Source organism: Otolemur garnettii, unplaced genomic scaffold (genome assembly GCF_000181295.1).
Source record: "Otolemur garnettii isolate 467f Iridium unplaced genomic scaffold, OtoGar3 scaffold00053, whole genome shotgun sequence".
Lineage (NCBI taxonomy): Eukaryota > Metazoa > Chordata > Mammalia > Primates > Galagidae > Otolemur > Otolemur garnettii.
In genome coordinates this window covers 314,264-335,482 of record NW_003852448.1, presented here as the reverse complement: position 1 = coordinate 335,482, position 21,219 = coordinate 314,264, and the positions used below count along the sequence as shown (strand labels likewise).

The 21,219-nt window shown below is 40.7% G+C and overlaps 1 protein-coding gene across 3 annotated transcripts in view; it reads left to right on the top strand.

Moving 5' to 3' along the window:
• Window positions 1-21,219, top strand: part of EPB41L3 (erythrocyte membrane protein band 4.1 like 3) — a 180,047-nt gene that overhangs the window by 146,946 nt on the left and 11,882 nt on the right. For all 3 annotated transcript variants that reach the window (XM_023514424.1, XM_003792013.3, XM_023514425.1), the window contains exons 10-14: window positions 2,826-2,923; window positions 3,615-3,790; window positions 6,536-6,756; window positions 15,309-15,362; window positions 18,700-18,891. In XM_023514424.1, the coding sequence (XP_023370192.1) occupies window positions 2,826-2,923; window positions 3,615-3,790; window positions 6,536-6,756; window positions 15,309-15,362; window positions 18,700-18,891 (741 nt within the window). The remainder of the gene's footprint in view (window positions 1-2,825; window positions 2,924-3,614; window positions 3,791-6,535; window positions 6,757-15,308; window positions 15,363-18,699; window positions 18,892-21,219) is intronic.

Sequence of the window (21,219 nt, the reverse complement as noted above, 5' to 3'; positions counted from 1 at the left end):
GTAGTTGAACCACCTCCCTGCACTGACCACCTCCTTAAGTTGACCTAATTTTCACAGACTGGACATGCACCAAGTGTACATATCAGTACGGTAGGCCTAGTTCCTTGTTTTGGCTGCTGCTGTATGTTGACCAGTTTATTACAGTCCTTTGTGTGGTCGCTTACAGAGATTCTACCATGTATGTATTTGAATTCATTGAACATTATTAAGTGAGCACCTGTTAGTTACCAGGCACCATGTTGGGCATTGGGAATAGAAAGGTAAGTATGACCTTGTTCCTGTCCTTAAGGGATTTTCTGTTTGGCGGAGAGACACACTCACACTTTGAATCCTAACACCATGATACAAATGGGATACCATCATACATAGACTTGGCATGAGGTAGTGTGTTCTGAGAGGCCAAAAGGGAGAGCTGGAGAAATACATCAGTAGACAGTAGTGACCGTGAAAGCTTTTAAATTAGGACGTGACACAACTGGGTGAATGTTTTAGAATGATTGATTTCTTAATGAAACTCAGCTTCTTAATAATGTGATGTGATAAGACCTAAAGTAGGACAGAGGCTGTGGGAATAGGAGGAGGAGAGCAAACTGGAGAGAGAAGTTCCATAGGCAGAGCCATTAGTCTTAGAGATGGGATGGAGGAAGGGATGAACAGAGGGGAGAGCCAGGGTAATCAAAGGTTTCCATGTGCACGATGACGTCAACAGAGATGCTATGAGATAGGAGGAAAGAGGGCAGGACAGCAGAAGAAGAGGTTGAAATTCCTGCGGGATGGATCTTCAGGGGTAATTTTTGTATAATAAGAAATTTGATAGAATTTTCATTGTATACATTTTATTCAAGGCCTTAGATGTGGACTGAAGTAATCACAGAGCATAGGGAGGCCGGGTGCAGTGGCTCTTGTCTGTAATCCTAGCACTTGGGAGGTCAAGGTGGGAGGATTGCTTGAGAAAGAGTGAGACCCCAACTCTACAAAAAATGAAAAAAAATTAGTGAAGTGTGGTGTCAGGCACCTGAAGTTCCAGTTTCTAGGGCGGCTGAGGCAGGAGAATTGTGAGCCCAGGAGTTTGAGGTTGCTGTGAGCTGCATTCTAGCCCAAGTGACAGAGTAAGACGCTGTCTCAAAAAAAAAAAAAAAAAAAAAAAGAAAGAAAGAAAATTTACAGAGGAGGCCCTAAAACCAAAACTCTGATTAAGACCACTGCTTAAGAGAGGGGCAGCCGAGAGAGAAACAGAAGATAAAGAAAAATGACCAGAGAAGGAGACAGAGGAAGAGAGAGTGATGAATGAGCAGGAGAACGTGGTTAACCAGCAGTGCCGTGTTACCCAGAGGCACTACAGATGGCGGCTGACAGATGCACTTTGAACTTGACAGGTCCCATTGTGACATGTCAGAGTTCCAGAAGGTGTGAGGAGCGCCTGCCAGGATGTAGTGAGGTCTGGAGTAAGCTGCAGAGGCAGTGACTTCTTTTTTTTTTTTTTTTTTTATGAAGTTTAGCAGTGAGGAGATGGAGTTGTGGTCCCAGTAGAAGGAAGCTCCAAGGAAATTGGTTTCCTTCTCTGTGATCGTATTTATAGGCTGAGAAGAGTGAGTAAGAAATTATTGGTGGCACTGAAGAGGTTGAAATATGTGGATACATAGTGCAGGGAGATACAACTTCAAAAAGTCTAGGACTAGTATCATCCTTGCCTGAGGAAGTTTGTGTAAGAGTGTCTCCCCAACTTCTTGCAGCAGAGACCAAGTCGAGTCTTTAGAACCCTTGGCCTTAGCGTAGTCTGTGCTACCTGTTAGATGAAGGGTGAATAAATGGAGGATCGTTTAGTTAGAGCCATGCTTGGTACTTCTCTGCTCTACTTGGTCCCTCGAACAAAAGCAATTTTTTACAAACTAGCACTGTACGAGAATTTCCCAATTCCCGCAGTCATTATCAACAAACAAGAAATAGAGGTCAAGTGACATTGTGTCCCATGTGCTGTGCATACGACCCCTCACCTTGGTTCTTTGCCACAGAAATTACTTTTTGCTGCAGGCCACATCAGTAGTCTGGTTGTTTTATGCTCTTTCAGAAAGCCTTCAGAGGATTGCCCTCTGGTGGCCTGATACATCCCATCTTCAGAAAATAAAAACTTACTGTGCATCTGTAATAACAATGTTAAAATGTGTTATGGAAGAAATCAGATGAGATATTTCATCTTGAAAAATCCAGTGGCTGATGGGTGTCATCTTCAATATACATTTTGAAAAATATGTTCTCCTAATCTCTGATCTTGCCTGTCATATAGAGAGACGGTGATATTTAACATGATAATGCACTGTGGAACCCACAGGTAAAATCTGCAGTATCTGTTGCTAGGTCATGAAACACCTAGGAAATATACACATTGCCTAGCTAGATCCTAGGAGAAAATATTTCTAAGAATGCTGAAGACTGTCTGTAAACATTTGGTTCATTTCTGTACATTCCAATTGAAGTTATGTCATTGAGAAACTATGGAAATAAATTTCAAAAATTAGATCAGGACAGGTTGATCTCTGGAAGAAATCCATATAGCCTCTTATGTGTGTTGGTTTGCATAAGATCCATACTTGTACCAAAAACATTTACTACACATATAATGTGTTTATTTATACCTGCAGCATTTTAAGGAGACAGATAAGGTTTTTTATTAATGAATGTATATAGTGTGAATTATGTATATAGCAGTTGATTTAGTAAATAAATAAAAAATTGGGGTGGTATTAATGATTTGTCAGTTATTTGTAGAGTTCTGTTATTTGTAATTCCAGAACTTTACTCTCAGCGTATTTTTGTTTTAAATTTAGTTTGAACAATTCGAAAGTACCATTGGGTTTAAGCTGCCAAACCATCGAGCGGCCAAGCGTTTATGGAAAGTGTGTGTTGAGCACCATACATTTTTCCGGTAGGTAAAGATGATTTTGTACTTTTCCTAAGGAAGAATTGGGATAATTGGAATTGCTGGTAGTGAAAAAGGTTGGGAAGAAGAATATGGAAGTATACCCTTCCTGTTACTTCAAATTCATTATCACTAGATTTTTTTCATTAAAAAAAAAAAAATCCTAAAAGAATTGCTGACTGAACCTGACGGCTTTTCTTACTTTGTCGTGTACTTACCTGCCCTACCCCCTTTCTTTATTATCTGTAGCATCTTTTCATTGTTTTTGTAGGATGTCCCTTTCATATATACAGTCCACTCCTTACTTATTTCAATAACTTCTCAATACCCTTGATCCACATATGTTTCTTGGCCCAGGAAATTTGTGCCTACAAAATAATAAATTGTCACTCTTCTTCACTAATATCACCTATTTTCATGTTGTCAGACCTACAGACCCTCCACTTGCACAGAACGTTAAAATGTATCTAGTTTAACACACCGTGTTTTGCCTATATCCTCTCTATAACATCTCTAGTTGGCATAAACTACACAAATTGATTTTTTTTTTTACAAAATTATATTCATGTAACTGCAGGTCATGCATTAAACCTTTAGCACACAAAGCATATAGCCTCTCATGATGGAGTAAAACGTTAAAAAAAAAGTTCTTAATATTTGTCTTAGTCCTTCTGGTGTTTTTCTTTAATCTCTTTAGACTGTTGTTACCAGAAGCACCGCCAAAAAAATTCCTAACCTTGGGTTCCAAGTTCCGTTATAGTGGCAGAACGCAAGCCCAGACCAGGCGAGCCAGTGCGTTGATAGATCGCCCAGCGCCTTACTTCGAGCGGTCATCCAGCAAACGCTACACCATGTCTCGCAGCTTGGATGGAGGTAGGCATCACTTCCTGGCCCTCCATGGCTGCATCAAAACGGCTACAAAACCATCATGGGCTTTCAAGAAACTTAGATCTTCTAGATGTTGTAAATTGAAAAGCAGTCGTTGATCTATGGCTGAATGTCAGATTTTTAAGCCTCTAAAAGCGCCTTTGTCACTTTGTCTATAGATTTATATAAAATTACACAAAAGAATGGTAATTAGAGAATAAGAGCATAGTTTTCATAAGCCAGCACCCTGAATTTGGAAAAAGATCCTCTTATTCTAACGCTTATGGTCATACCCTATCGGTAATTTGAATCTTGACCAACAGATCTTAAAGGATTAGCAGGTTTGTCTCAGATTGTTTCATAAAAGTGAAAGTTAAGTTTATCTCTTCTGAAAAATGTTATAAATAAAATGCAGACTTTATCAATTGATAATAGCTGGTAGAAAGGATGGCATTCAAATAACAGAGAGCAAAGAGCTCTAAGCCGAGGGGCTCTAAGTTCCCTTCTCCTGCCTACTCACTATTCCAGATGGATTGGCAGAACGTTGCTGTGTAAAGGTTCTGAGCTGCCAAGTCAAATGTGTAAGTCAAATGAGTAAAACAAGGAGATGATCACTCCAATTGCCTTTTAGGGGATAACAGTGAGTTTTTAGTAGGGTTTTGTCTTGTCTAACAGTTTTGTATTGCTGTCCCAAGTGATAGAGAAGTGTGCTTTCTGCTGCAAGGCATGCCAGCTGTACTCATACTTTGGAACTGATTCTTGGCCAGCACTCTGTCATCTAATTCAAAACACCTGGAGATTAGTTTTTCTATAAAATAATTTAATACTGTGCAAATAAAGTGTTCAAAGTCTCTAGCATGCATGTAAGATTCCACTAATAAGCAAAAGCATAAATAAAAGTTACCTTCTCCCATCCTACCTTTTTTGCCACTGCTCCTCAGAGAGGCTCAGCAAATGATTTCATTTCCACAGGTCTCAGTTTTAGTCATCTGTAGAATGGGAGCAAGGCAGCTTTCAACAGGGTCATTGTGAAGAGCAAGTGATATGTGTGTGAAAGCATTTTTTATTATAGATAGGATTATCTCCAGGACTATATTATAACTCTTCTTATAGGTTTTTATGAGCTGGCTTAGGAAGTTAATTACCATTCTGTATCTTCTAAGAATTTGTGGAATATTAAACTTAGAGCCAATACCTTGGTATAAAATATATCAGGACTGTTTTGAATTGAATTAAGATGTTGGTACATCCTGTTAACATTGAAGCTTTTCTTTCTACTTTGTCCCCTGGACTCTCCTCCTCCTTTAGAAAATCTCTGTTAACTATTTGTCTGTTCTGTAAGTCAGTATTTGAGGAGATTTAGTAGAAAGTCCACACCTTTTTCTCCTGAATACCTTCCACTTTGTTCAGCGATGTGCACCCCAGGGAACACATTTGTTGTGAATGTTGTTTTCTTCATGACCTTTTGTGTGCTAATGACTGCTGAGAAGACAGAAGACATTGAACTCAATGTACTAATACCATGCTGTCTCTTCCTCCCTGCCCAAAGTGATGTTAGTATGTGTTGTCTGTCTCTCTTTGTGGCGCTGCCAGCCCTGGTGTGTTTTCTGCTGCTGCTGAGCCGGCTGTCATGGCTGCATGTTGGGACAAAAACACCTTTTTGCAAGGTGGCATTCTATGGAGAATAGCCTAACCTGTCCACTGGGAAGCTGTGTCTCATAGGAGCTTTTTCATCAGTATAAAATACCTTAGTGAACATACTTCAGTGACATTAAGTGGATTTCAGAGAAGATTTCTTTTCAGAATCCTTTCTTTTGTTTGTTTTGAAGTTTCTAAATTATAAATGACAGCTATATTTTGTTTGTGATTGGCTACTATGTATTTGAAAAGCAGCATTTATAGTTTTAATAAATTTTATGATATCAAAAACTTGAATTAATGACTACCAAAATTTAAAATTCAGCTAAATTAAATATTTTTTCACTAAGGCATTTTAGCTGGGATGAAAGGCTGTGTCTTATAGCCTTTGTGTTTGCACGTTTTGCATTTGCATGAATTTCATTTAACATTTGTCTTGTTTTCCCAAAATATTAGAGATAAACAAATGTGTATGCATATTACGGTACTCTCTCTAAGAACCAGTAGAAATTAAAACATTTCTTTTCTTTAGTTGGACGGAATTGCCATCTGAATTTTATAATCTCTGCCAAGATGGTTCATTTTTATTATTACCCATGGGGCTCTTATACTGTAGGAGAGATAGACTTTTCAACATTAATGATAATGATAATAAAACCAATTTGGTGTTCTGTGCTGAATGGCACTTCCAAAGATGTCCTTAAAGTCAGGCGTGTGAGAGCATTTGTCTACTGGAAATACTGCTGTTAGTTGTGGGACTGGCCCCCAAGTGCTGGTGCTCAAGCCTCACCAGAGACTTGGGGTAACAAGCTTGGCAGTGCTCCGCCTCACCTCTGCCTAACTCACATCCTGCCCAGAGAGCCTGAGAATGGTTGAGAATTATTCTGGGATTTCAAGACATAAGCATTTAAATAATGTTAGAGCACCGGGTTAGGTAATGCCGAAAGGTGACTCTATGGCCGCGCTTAAATAAAGGTGCCTCTGGTGCTGATTTGTCGGGACAAACCTGATATTTTGTGCTTTTTTTTCCAGTAGTGGGACGATTGGTGGTGCTCATCTGTCTTCTGACTTCACTATTTCCGATTTTATCTCTTCAATTGCATTTGCTTTTAGCATCAGTGAATGAAAACCATGAAATATACATGAAGGATTCTATGTCTGCTGCAGAGGTTGGTACTGGCCAGTACGCCACAACAAAGGGCATCTCTCAGACCAATTTGATCACCACTGTGACTCCCGAGAAAAAGGCTGAGGAGGAGCGGGACGAGGAAGAGGACGGACGGAAGAAGGCAGAGGAGGTCACGCCGGTCTCGGCCGTCCGGCACGAGGGAAAGGTATAGCTCCCAGGCTGCCTCCCAGAGCTTGTTGCAAGTTTTAAGAATGCTTAATTCTGAGAATGTATACCAGGAATGTGTTCAGACTCAGGGTAGTTCATATATCACATTGGGTCATGTTCACAGGCCAATTTTTAAATTTTTATTTCTATTTCAGCATTTTTCCTCTGAAAATTTCTTTTGTGACTCTTTAAAAAAAGTTAATCTTAACAACTTGTGTGCTATGTAAGACTTTCAACAGCTGTCCTGTACGTATATCTTAAAAAGATTTTTGGTGGCATGTTTACACATTTCGGTTTGGGCTTGTATCTCAGAACGTCAGGAAAGTTGTTTTCTTCGTTTCTGGCCCCATTCTCCTACCCAAGCGTGGAGTGTGTTTCTAGATACACAGTAATCACATTGCTGCTACTCTTCAGACTGCAGGAGCCTTAGGTGACCGTAGCCTGTGTGTTCAGACATTGTTTCCTTTCTTAGTGGTATAATTATAATCTCATCAGCATAGTGGTGAGTAGCCATGTTTTGAAAAGGCAGATTAAGGCAGAAGGTTGTGACAGAAGAGAAAACGTAAATTTAGCAGCAGGTTTTTCTGGTGTTTTATGTTTGTTAAATTTCGTGATATCATTTCACCCAAAATTAAATTTCTTTTTAGACAATATGTTTATTTCTGGTGATCCACCCCTCTAAAGCAACTTTCCAGAAAGATAGAAGTTGAAAGACACACAGGGAGGTGTAGACCTAATAATAAGGGGAAACAGAGCAGCTCCTGGCAGGTGCAGAGCACAGAGTTGAAGGAAACAGCAGAATGAAATGTGGGTGTAACCCTCAGGTCACCCCAGCCTGGGGCGAGCTGGTTCCTGAGTGTTCTCTGGCACACTGGCTCTTCAGATACAGAGGGATGTGATAGGGAATCACCACTGCAGACTCCATGGAAAGTCAGTGTTGCTTGGTAACAGGAATTTAGCAGCAACATCTTAATGGTGAATAAGCAAAATGATCCTTGTAGTTATGTTAGAATATTCCAAGTGACCCAGTCTGTCATTTTTTTTAAGGTTAAGATTATTTATTTGGCAAACACAAAAATAAGCATGGGTGGCATATTAGGATCACGTTGCTGTTAAAATGTGCTTTGTTCTGAATTTTGTTTTTATGCTCTTAATTCAGTCAAGGCAAGTATTAAAGAGGACAGGAAAAGAAGGTAATGCACCCAAAATGTCCATATGTAGTTCTTCTACTTAGTTATCCCAATATTTCCTTAAAGTGCCCAGGCCGACATAGGATGGTGAGTGTATAAAGACAGTGAAGGGACACAGAAGAGGAATGATTCTTGGTTTGCACCTCTAAGAGGCTCAGACAGGCTCACTCAGTTTGTCTTTAAAAGACCACCAATTTGTTTGGTGTAAAATGCAATAACACTAAGCTAATCCTCACTCTGCCACTTGGGCCAGAGGAATTTTAAAAAGGCAAAGAAAAACTACCACCCCTGAGGCTGAGTTTTTGAGAATCCAGCACTTGAGCAGAGTGCTTTCAAGCCCTCAGGTGAGATCCTGGATTTAACCTAGGTGATGGTCAGCTCTGTTTCCCCAGAGCTAAGCTGTCTTTTAAGAACCACTGTGATGGGCAGCACAGAAGGTTAGACCTTCATTTTATTCTTCTCCATCTTCAGAAAGTATCATAGAGGATACTTAGGAACCGCAAGTGGTTCCTATTCCTTAACCAAAATGAAAATGTATAACTGAAAATAGTCATTAAAGACTGGTCCCCTGCCTGCCTGGAGAGGAGGCGTGTTTCCTGGGTGACTGGGCCGCCTCACCTCCCTGCTGGAGGACCATTGTCTCCATGTAGGAGGCGGCTTGTAACTTCTACATTATTCTTAGTTGAGTGAAATTTGTTAAGGTTCCTGTTTGAAATGCAGTGCTTAATGTCAAATGTGAGCATGTGGGAAAAGACATCTTTGCCTCGTAGTAAAAAGAGACACATCTAATGCTCATATATACCCAGGGTAATAATTTTATTGGCGCATTTTCCTTCCCTCATGCCTTAGATATAATTTTATTTGTGCATTTTCTTTCTCTGTTGCTATATTTACCACTTCTCTCCAAGTCAGGATTGGATAGCCACCACAGGCAGGTTGGGTAATTTTCATGCTGTCTGGTCGCTAGGCAAACAACACACATGCACATGGACACACACACACACACGCAAACACACACAGAGTCAGAGGCAGCAGCAAAAGTCTAATTAGCCTCAGCCTCCGTGTGACCTTCCCTTGAACTCCCAGGCTGCAGCAGCTACTGGGCATGTCCAGGTCCTGCCTGGGACTGCTGTCTCTCCTCCTTCCCCTGTGCCAGCGGCCACTCTGGCACCTGCAGAGGAAAGTTGCCATGGTCATGGAGACCTCCAGGGCCCAGGGAGGATAGGAGCTCTTTTGTGAGAATGCTTGTTTAAGGCTCAAACCAAAGGTGTGAATATGTCCTTTATCTGCTAAGAAAAATCAGAATAAGGCTGGGAAATTATAAATCATAAATAATAGAAAGTAAACACAAACCAACTTATTTAAAAAAAAATCCTTTTGCTAGTTAGCATGTTGAAACCGTCTGCTTGTGCTAAAGTTGCACTGACACCCTAGGTAAAGGAGCCAATGTTTTTGAGGGAGCCTCAATTATTTGTGGGGAGACAGAGTTCCTGAAATGCTGATTGTTGACTCCCCTGATTATGACAGCTTAGCAGATAGGAGTGGGGCCAGAAACTTACCTCTTTTGGATGCATTTGACTAACCAAAGAAAGAAGTAATGCTGGAGATTTTTTAAATAATCAAAATTTGGATTGGATTTCATCTTCATTTTTAATCAGCTGAACTATAGTAACAGCTCTATTACCCAGAGATCAGGAGAAGGTTATTGAAAGTCTTGATTTTAAGTTATTCAGAGATTTATGTTTGGTCTCAAAACCCTAAAACTCCTCTAGAGTTGCTGGTCTAAAACAAACTTTTTGATCATATGAAAAAATGTAGAATTTGGGATTGCCCACAAATACCTTCTGTTCTAACTTAAAAGGATAATAATAAGTGAGTAACCCACCCTGTATTTGATGGTCTGATGAGAGAACTGCAGCATGCAGCTTGGATACTTTAAAATTCATGAGCAACCCTAGTGCTAAAAGTCTTGTTTTACAATTTTATATTGATACCCATAAGAAAATTAACTAATTGCAGTTTTCTTTTTGTCCTTTGCACCTCTGTTGCTGCTTCTCTGTCTCTCTCTGTCTCTTTCACATCAGTCACCTGAGCTTGGCACTGACTCATGTCCCTTGTCACCCCCATCATCCCATTGTGCCCCTACCTCTCCCACAGAGCTGCGCAGGAGGTGTAAAGAGAATGAGCACAAAACGCAGGGCGGTGAGCCCTGCAAAGCCGAGCATGTGCCCGGAGATCCCTGCCTGGACTCTGATGGCCAAGGGAAGCCATACCTAGGGGAGCAAGATGTGGCTTTTAGCTACAGACAGCAAACTGGCAAAGGGACCACCCTGTTCTCCTTCTCCTTGCAGCTCCCCGAGTCCTTCCCCTCCCTCCTGGACGATGATGGGTACCTGTCTTTCCCCAACCTTTCTGAAACCAACCTCCTGCCCCAGAGCTTGCAGCATTACCTCCCGATCCACTCCCCCTCGCTCGTGCCCTGTTTCCTCTTCATCTTTTTCTTTCTGCTGTCTGCCTCCTTCTCAGTGCCATATGCTCTCACTCTCTCCTTCCCTCTGGCTCTGTGCCTCTGCTACCTGGAGCCCAAGGCAGCCTCCTTGAGCGCCTCCCTAGACAATGACCCGAGTGACAGTTCAGAGGAAGAGGTGTGTACCTCGGCATAGAACACGCTTCCCCTTCGTGTTCCGTGCTTCAGTCCGAAACAGTGTTAGCCGGCCGCCACGAGCACGGCCCCACTTTCAGAGCCTCATTTATTGTCTGTGCCAATCTGTTGAGGTTTTTGTGTGTTGGGGAGTCCAACCCGGGTCCCAGGGTTAGGCACAACACCATGTGGATGGATGTAGCAGCCTGAGCCCCTTCCAGAATTGTTCTGCTACCCACTGAGTTCTATGTGGGGTTTGAATAACAAACACATTAGCTGTGCACAAGATCAGGGCTAAGTTCAAGGTTTTGATCAATTGTCGTTTAATAAGGTTGAGCACATAAAAGGAAGATCACTAATTTTCAAATTAAATGATACTGAAGAAGAGGAGGGAGAGAGCCCCACCATAGGGGATGAATCTCTTTGTCTGGGTAGCTTCCAAAATTGCAAATGCATCTCCCTGGAGATTCTGAAATGCCCCCACCTCTGATTGTCATTACCAGATGGGTCACTGTTACTCACAGAGGTCGGTCGGTAGGTCAATGAGATCCCACCATATGCTGGGTCAGAAAGAACTTGTGGAGCAGTTGAAAACACCCACATGACATGAGTCATTGGCAGGGCAGAAAGACCGCATGCCGTGCAGCAGTGTTCAGAACAGCCAAGGCCAAACTGAGGTCTCTCCCCATTACGAGAAAGGGCTGCAATTTCATCAGCATTAGCAATGCCAGTGCAGATCTCAGATGCAGTGGTTCTTTCCACATCAGCAGGAGAAAAGAGGGGGAAAAGCCTCCCATTTCCACAGTGTAGTACAGTCAGGAAAGTTGGCTAGGCCTCTGTCGCTGTCAGCCAGGCATGGACACATACAGGGTGGAAAGATCCTGAGCCGTCACCCTCCTTCCTTGAAGGACGGTCAGGCTGCCACCGGGCCGGCTCCTGTCCCTCACCTGAGCACCTGGGTGAGTTGACATGGGAGCCAGGGATTTTTCCTCTTAATTGCGCTCCTGCCCCATCACTCCCACAGCCCTGGGAACAGCCCAGCACTTTCCCTTCTCGCCTCTTTCACAGCAAGAAAGAATAGAAGCTGCCACCAGAGGTGCCTACTGTCACACACCCCCGAGCACACACCTCTCCCCAGGCTCCCTCCAGCTCTCCTGTTCTCACAGAACAAGGGCCATTGTGGCGGGAGACACGCCAGATAACCTGGCATTTAAAAAAAATTTCACAGTGTCAAGGCAGCACTAAAAAAGGAAAGAAAGTCTATTCTGTTCCATGCTCAGCTAGAAAGTCATAATTTGAGCTGCACCTATGAGTATATACAATTGCAAGGTGTGTAAGGACCTATATTTAGTGGTATTATGGCCATTTCTTTGCAGCAGAAGGGAAAAAAATATAAATGATCTCACAGGTATTTCAAATAAAAGTCTAGGCTTTTCAATTGATACTGCATAAGAGTCCTTTTCAAGGTCCTCAGGTTACATGTTATGATTAGCTCCAACTCCTGTGTATGTGTGTGTGTATATAAAGAAAATAACTATTTTTCTTCATGGAAAATATTTTGGGAACTACCGTAAATCCTAGGTTTTAAAATCTGTATTACAGCACCAATATGATCAAATAGTGTAGGACTGGAACATAGTACAGTGAAGAACACAATTATTATCTACAGATGATGTTTATATTATTAACTGATTTCTAACGTGTGGAGATCTGTTTTCCCTTTAGCTATAGAGTTAGTCATCAACCTAACATAAAGCAAAGAAAGATTGCTGTGCTCTGCTTCTCTAAATTCTAAATGACTGTCTGAACTTTGAGAGAGCAAACCACACAGATCTTGTGCCTAATCCAGGGCCTGCATCTTGTTGTAATCAGTGCATGAGAATTAATGTTCAACTTGGGCATGTCTGCATTACACTGGCAAAACAAATCACAGCAATTAATTATTACCAGCTAGTGCCCACGTGATGGGGGCATCCCAGTCATGGCTGTCCTCGTTACTTGCAAACCTCTGAAACCATGAATTAGCTGTCACCACGGGAATCACCTTCACCCTCTGCAGCCTTAGCCGCTACAGCTCTCCTGCCACTCGGCTTTGTGTCTGGCCATCTGTGCAATGTTGTCTCTTAACCCCAAGTGTTAAGAGCTGTGCATTCTGGTTCAGGCTGAGCTAGAGAACTTATATTTAGGTCATTCATTTAAAAAAAAAAAAAAAAAAAAAGCATTTACTTACATGGCCTGTTTTATTATCTAGGCCTCAAGCACTTTGGCAGCTACACTGGGTAACTTCTTAGTATATGGTTCAGCACTGTCAATTTAATTTTGCAAAATCACTGATGACTGTAATTCTTTTTAAATATTTTATCATCACTCCTTATATTTTTCACATTATAGTGGCTTAATTAGTTCCAGCCTTTCTCAAGAGTGAAACTCAGTCTAAAAAGCTTCAATCAATTCCGATGATGAAGCTGTTAGCCCCCCATATTTTTTTCTCTTGTGTGCTTTTAGAATGGTCAGATGAGAAGGGGCAGAATATCAAATCATCTGTCAAGAAACAAGATCAATTTAGCTCCTCATACCATAAGGAGAAAAAGGAGATAGCTTCAAATCTGGAAAAAAAAAAAAAAAACACTTGGTCAACCGATTTCTAACATTTTAAATAATGTAAAGATAGGGTTACACAATAGTTTATGATTTGCTGTACATTTGCAGTTCTGTGTAGTTACAACACATTGTGAAAATAACAGTTGCTATAAAGGCTGCTTTATACAACCTTCATTACTTCATTTATTGACTACTGAGCAGGCACTGTGCTGTTGACTAAATGCTAAGTAGGAGTTTGAGAGCATTTAGAAACGGATAGGAAAAATAGTAGTGATAATTATGTCATAGTAATATTAATATATTCTAATGATTCTAGGCATTTTCAGCTCTGTGTATGTCAGGCACTATATAAAGCACTTAAAGCATCCTTTATCCAACACAGTTAGGGCTGTTATTTTCCCCATATTACAGGAAAGAAGCCGGGATTAAAATAGGAAAAGGACTCTGTCAGAGGCGTGAACAGCAGTGATCTGAGCTCATGCCAGTCTGACTCAAACTTTCCCTCGCTTTCAACTCTGACTCTAATTCTGTGGTGCTTGAAAGTTACTGAAGTAAATTTTAAAACCATAAGAGAAATCATCTACTTTCCAGATTTAGAAGTGTTTGATATAACTAATTAGGACACTAAGCACAAGTCGTTCTTACTTATTCATGAATGCCTAAGATCTGGGGATTATTCTATACACTTGAACAAACAGCCAGTCTTTCTCTTACTCATTCCAACTGGCCTTTCCCGAGGCTGTCAGCTCGGGAAACCATGCTAATACCATAGCCACCATCACCTTTGTAACAAAACTAATAAGCACCCCCTGCCCCTAGTTGTTGACTAAGCTGGTGAGGTCACAAAAATGTGTCAGCACGCTTTCTTCACCAACCTCCTGCAAATTATTTTAGGTTTCATAGCAAGGTTGCCAGAATGGTGTCCTCGGGTACAGGTACCGAATATGCATTCTGAGTCCTTTGCTTTCCAGGAATATATGAAATGAAACTGGATAGTGCCAAGAAGTCAGCATAGCCAGAGTTGTGTCAGTAGAAATAACACGTCTTATCTTGAGAGTAAGAGATTATTTTAAGAAGCAAATTCTCAATCTTAGACCACCAGTTTTGAATTTTATTTTCAAAGTATGAATCACAAATCTTTGATCAAGGGAATTTCATGAATGATTACTTTGTATTTGATGGAAGGGAAAGTGAGTCAGTGTTATATCAGGGCATTGAGCTGTCCATGGCTTGATGCTTGTTTTAAATCATAGCCTCCTGTGAAACAGATTAAAAACCTGAAATGACTATTCTAATTCTCCCGTAAAAACCGGGGGGCTCTGTCGAATGCTGTGCTTTGTTTTATTTGTTTCCAAGTAGATGTCTCTATATTTTTTTAAATTATCCTTGTTATTTGGTTCATTTGAATGGTATTTTTGGAAGAAGATGTTTAAATACATACTTTGATATATGGAGGATGGAGCAAAGTAAACGTAATGTATAGTCTTAAAAATATCCAGTTAGCAATGCTCCTTGAAGATTGAGTTACATTTTTCACATATAAGACATGCCTGTGAGTCCCTGGCATGTGCATTTTCTAATTAATAGGTAATGCAGACAGCCTGATGGCCATACATGAATGTAAATTATCAAAATGGTATAAATGAGGGGCTGAAAGTCCAGTGACTGTTTTCAGTAGCTTTTAATGTAAATTTACATTTTTCATTTACCTTTCTAAGGGTAACATATTACTACTAGACATACTACTAGAATGAAATGTACATAAACATTAATTTTATTTGCATTAAACATTTTTAGGCCATCTCATTCGGGGTTTTAGTTAAGAGGTGGGGGTGGGGTGGGGATGACAAATTGGTTTCCCTGAGACAGCGAAGCAGACAGGGCAGTCCGGCTGCTGCACTTCCTGCAGGCTGGGCACCTCGGGTCTTCCTCGGAGTGGGCTCTGGTGACCATCCCTAGCTCTGGCCCTTCTTTTGCTTTTGCTTGAATCCGTGTTCTTGTGGGGTGGTAGTCTGATACAGATGGGAGCTCCGCCACGTGTGCCAGCCCGTTTGACCGGATGGTTTATTTTCTATCCCTGCCTTGCTCTTGGAACCCCATCACTTCTGTGGTCCACAGACTGACAGTGAGCGCACGGACACCGCAGCTGATGGGGAGACCACCGCCACCGAGGTTGGTGTCATGATGGAGGGTGATTGGTGGCTGCCTAATGAAAATGCCATGTTGGGCAGTTCCGCGTCTCAGAAGTCCGCATGTCAGCATTTGGAGTGGAGATCAGTTCTGACCATAGCAGTAGGGGCCGCCTAGACCAGTGGTTCTCAGGCTCTGCATCAGAATCGCCTGGAGGTGCCCAGCCTCGAGCTTCCCTTTGGAGGAGCTAGGTGGGATTCCAGAATTTATACTTCCAACGTATTCCCAGGTGATGTTGACTCTGTTAATCTTAAGATCGCATTTTGAGAACCACTTGCCTAAAATGATAACCCATTTATTTTAAAAAGTTCTCCTGTCCCCAAAGAGAGGCTGTCTATGTATGACAGCCACGTTGAGGGGGAAGAAGGGTTGCGTTTAATTCTATCTAATTACCTAACTAAATGGCTGCACACAAATATATTTTTAAACCCCAAATGGTGAAATAATTCTTGTTAAAATAATACTTACCTTAACTCAGTTTTTTTTTTATCCTTTGGTCTATAGCCTAGGTCACTCGTAAGAAATGAATTCTCTTAAGGAAAATGAGCACTTTAGAACACACTGAACAGTGATTGGAGAGCTAACTGTGATTCTCCACTATTGATTCTGCTGTGGGTTACCTTAAACATGTATGTCTCTGTGAGATAGAGTGTGTTTGTGTGGGGGTTTATGTTGTTTTTCACATCTTCTCTCACAGAACTAACAGTATTTCCTAAAGTAATGGAAGTCCTAGCCTGTGTTTTCTGAAGCATGCCAGCAGAATTCAGTTTGTGCTGTAGTAATGTTGATTTTAGGTCACGTGTTCTTTTCTACATCATCCAATCGTATTTTCTAGTTGGCTATTGAGAAAGAAGTAGAAATGTTATGAATCACTTAATTGAAGTATCAGGAAAAAAAACAGTTTCACAAGGTCATTTTATTAAGTTTCTTTCTTTACAAATGCCAGAGTTCAATTTAAAACTTGAAAATCATAATTTTTTAAAGTGAAAGGTAATACTGTACAACTGTTATCCAGATTCTTTTAAGCATTTATATATAAATCTATTCTAAGTTAATAATTTTCTATGCCAGATATAGCAAGATAGCGTCTTGATTTTGTAAGAGTTACAGGTATCCACAGGGCAATATAGTCAATAAATTTCGTTGAAATCGTAATATGTGCTATAAATGAAAGATATTTAATAATGATACTTCACATTTCTATAGTAGTTTTAAAATTTGTTATTGTATGAAATGATTTAAGCAAGCAAGGGAATCCATGTACATTAGATAGATGGTGACGCTTAAAGACAAAGTAGAGAACTGTGGCCTTCAAGCACATGGAAGAGTTAGCATGTCACAGCACGGTGTTACAGTCACCTGTGTGTGCTGTGACAGGGTTTGAACACTCCCTTCTCATCAGGGGGCCAGCACAGAGGTGCGGCCGTGCAGGACATCACAGTGGGCGGCCTGTCCTCACTGGCATATGAGGAAACTGAGACCCCGGTAGACCAAATGAGTTGCTTAACAGCATTTAATGGTAGTGCACCCCTTTCTTCCTTATAATTTCAGTCTAGGTCTTATTATAGCACAGGAGCATAAGTCCCCAACCTCCAGTCCAAGAGCCAAAAGGTCTTGGCCTGCCTACTAGTTACTGATACTCAGATACCAGTCCATGGGTTCAGTAGGTCCTTAGAATGATAAAAATAAGGATAAAGAAATGGCTTTGGGATACATTTCTTTCTTTTTTTTTTTATTAAATGATAGCTGTGTACATTAATGCAATCATGGGGTACAATGTGGTGTTTTCATATATTGTAATTTGTTGCAGTTTTACTTGCAGATACATTAGGGTTTAAACCAACAAAAGTAAGCAAGGAGTTCATGCTCTTAGGAGATAAAGTTGTTCCTTGACAGGATCAAAACTGGCCATTTTATATTTGTTAAGGATACATTTTTTTCAATCTCAGAAATTGTCCTGTCTCCCTTCCAAAGAAATGATAGTGTTACTGATAGTAGTTGATTTTTTTAAATTCCTTAATTACCCCATGTCAATCTGCTCTCTTCCCAAATTTGTCTTTAAGTGTATAGATTTAAGAAAATCAAGGTTTTAAGAAATTTTAAAATGTGGGAGCCTCTTTATTAAATTCTTTGAGCCTGGATTTGCTTACCTGCAAATTGGGGATCATCATAGCTAATCTCCTAGGTTAAGATTCATACCCTGCGAGGGGGCTCTCATTATCCTAGCCATTCTTCTGAGTTTTAATTTTAATCTGGCTCCTCACACTTCCTGAACCATTTCTAATGTTCATTAAGGACAAGCTTCCAAGCTCTTGCTGTCACCTTCTCAACTCAACCACATGGAGCTGCTCATTAAAATGCCAAAGACCCATTGGGCAAGGAATCTTTTACTCCTATATTCTTATTAAACTTTATAATTTGTGTGTGAGAATGTTTTGGTTTCTGTGTAAGAAAGAAACGTCATCATCCATATGCAGGAGCGCACCACAGTTAGCAAGTTTACCCAGAACGTAGTCCTTCAATCAGAGTCAATTGCATGGTAAGACTGTATTTCCCCACTCTTTCTTGATGCTGGCAGTCGGACCAGGAGGAAGACGCAGAGCTCAAGGCACAGGTAGAAAATCAAAAACAAAAACATACACAAAACCCAGTGTGTGGAACGCCCTGGTCTGTCTCCAGCGTTCCATCTTGTCGCATGCTCAGTGGCTGGTTGCCGTGTGTCGTGGGTACCGTGTGTGAGGATGGCGTTTGTTCCCTTGACTACTGTACCCCTTACTTTTCCCTTTCTTCTCCACTTTTTCAGAATAGTCTGATTAAGCGAATAAAGGGTGAAAATGTGTATGTCAAACATAGTAATCTTATGTTAGAGGTTGGTATTGGTACAGACCAGTGCATGTCTGTGTGTGTTGTTTTTTGTGGACTATGTGTGAGCCTCCTACCATGATGCATGAACTGTGTGTTCACCTGTTGCTAAGCGGGGATCACTTCTCAGCTTACTCTGATTTTTGTATTCTCTCCTACATATAGATCCCTTTTCCTATGTGTGTATTTATTTTAATTCTCTCTAGTTACATGTGAATTACACTTTTTTGGTATTATGCTTGTATGAACTAGATTGCCCCCTCCTTTCTGTTCTGTGGAAGTATCATATTTTCACCAGAGTGTTTGTGGTAGTGCCATGAGCCCTGATCAAAATTCTGTTTTATTTTGACTACTAATAAGATTCACATTATGTTAAAAATCAATCAATCAATACAGGAGCTGAAAGGAAAACAAACATAAAGCATTGACTATTGGATATTTTATATTCTGAATATAGGAGCTAGAAAAAACTCAAGATGACCTGATGAAACACCAGACTAACATCAGTGAGCTGAAAAGAACCTTCTTAGAAACTTCAACAGACACTGCCGTCACCAATGAGTGGGAGAAGAGGCTGTCCACCTCCCCGGTGCGGCTGGCAGCCAGGCAGGAGGACGCGCCCATGATCGAGCCGCTTGTGCCTGAGGAGGTCAGTGCACGGGCTGTGGTTGGAATTGCCTCTGTTCTCTAGCCTCACTTCTCTACAGGGTCTGGAACTGGGCTGAGGGGTTGGCAAGCTTCGGAGGAGAAAAATCTCATCTATATATAACCTAAACTGAGATGCTCAGTGCCCCACAGGACTGCTGCAAAGTAAAATGATTATCTGAGGAGTGAATGATGGCATCCGATGGGCCTTAGAGTGACCAGGGAGCCACAGGGAGACTGCAGTGCACATCAGCTAAGTCTGACCATAAACCTAGATCTTACAACTAGAAGAAACTGAGGTGTTATCTTCTTGAACTGACACTTTTTCAGAATAGACTTCCTTCTTATGCACTGAAAAACGCCCTGAAAACTATTTCTCATCAGTCACAAGGCGAGGCCCGTTGTGATTGTCTAATGTTTGACTAAATGATAACCTAAAGTTGATAGTATTTAAACATTTAAGATTACTCTGAGATATTACACCAGGCTTTTATTGGTGTAAGGAGTCTTTTATTTGATTTTTACTTATAACTGATTATTCTAACTTTTTTTTTTTATGGGGAAAGTAGTGGCCAGAAATTTCTTTTTAAGTAAGACTTTTTCATATAGTAAAGTTCTCTTTACATATATAGCCAGAGAACGTGGAGTATTCATCTGATTTACGGCAGGGTTCCCATTTTGTGGGACCCACAAATTGCTACAGTGCTCATTTGACTACTGTTAGACATTACGTTGCCTTATTTCTCTTTCAAAAGAAGTAGTTTTGAAAACTGTATCTTTTTAGCATTGTATTGATTAGCTTCCTTTTTTATGAAGACACTTTTTACTGTGAGCTATTTGTCCAAAAAGCTGAGACAGAATAGAAAATTAAAACATAGACTTTTGTGGGAGAAAAATCCTTTAAACAGTGGTCTCTATGTAATGCTGAAGTCCTTGCAGTAAAAATAGGAATTGAACTGTTCTCATTCTAGATAAATTTTCTAAACTGCCTTTGAAAGCTGTTTATGAAAAGTGACCAATATCTTGCCATCACTATGTTCATGACAATTCCAATCTCAGCTAAAAAGAGAAGGTATATGTTTCCATTTTAGTTATTTTGAAAGGGACCTTTTATGTGGAATAAATGAAAAGTGTGATTACCAAAGTATTCCTATACCATTAAACACTAGTCTCATTTAAATTACTGAATTTCAAGAGACACATTTCACAATGAAAGTGATTTAAATGTAATAGTCTTTGCATTATGAAGAATGCCACTTATCAGTTGCTCTTACAAATTTTATCATAATTGGTCAAGTTTGGCTTACCCTGTTTCTACCATCTCTTTTGGAAATAATATGCTAGCTCTGAAAATGTCAGATTCTGGATTAAGTTAAAATAAATAGCCACTGAAAACAAAAAGTCAGGTTCTCTTCTCATTCTGTTATTTAAGAAAATGGTAGGGGCAGATGCTTTGAATGAAAGTTTAATAGCTTAGAGAAGTTAAAGGTGGTGCTAATGAACTAGAGGACTTTGTAAGTCTAGGCCATTAGACTAGTATAATATTTTCATTTACTTCTATTAAATGTTGAATCTTAGAGAATAATACTTGATGAACCCAAAGTCATTAATATCTAAGGAGGTGACATATTGAATATACCGAGCTTTCCTTAGATGTTGGCACCTTTCCTGTGGTTAGTGCAGAAAAACTGGAAAGACCAAGGAAGGATTTTTTCAGTATGATGAATGCATAGAAACGTATCCTCTGCAGAAGAGCAAAGCAATTTGGTTATTTAGAGTGGAGAACCAAGGGCTGGCTTAGTAACTGCTTCCAAGCACCTGCAGAGGTGTCAGTTGTGCCGTCCTATAGCAGTGTCACCTCTGAACAGGGGACAGCGGGGTATAGCGGCTTCTCTTCCCCCTCTGCTCTTCTCCAGAACTCATGGTCACTGGTGACATCCACGCTTACTCTCCGGTTGAGGACCCTGTAGACAGCTTTAAGAGCCCAGAACAAACAAGAAGAGTCTTACACTCTGCACTGTCAATTTCCTAGTAAAATTATAGCTTCTGTTATTTGTTTTGTGAAAACCATAAAAGATAATTTTGTCTTCCCAGCAAGGCACATATAAAACATACTGGTTTAGGGTGGTGCCTGTGGCTCAGTGGGTGGGGCACCAGCCCCATATACTGAGGGTGGTGGGTTCAGGCCCAGCCCCCGCCAAACTGCAACAAAAAAATAGCCGGGTGTTGTGGTGGGCACCTGTAGTTCCAGCTACCTGGGAGGCTGAGGCAAGAATCGCCTAAGCCCAGGAGTTGGAGGTTGCTGTGAGCTGTATGATGCCACAGCATTCTA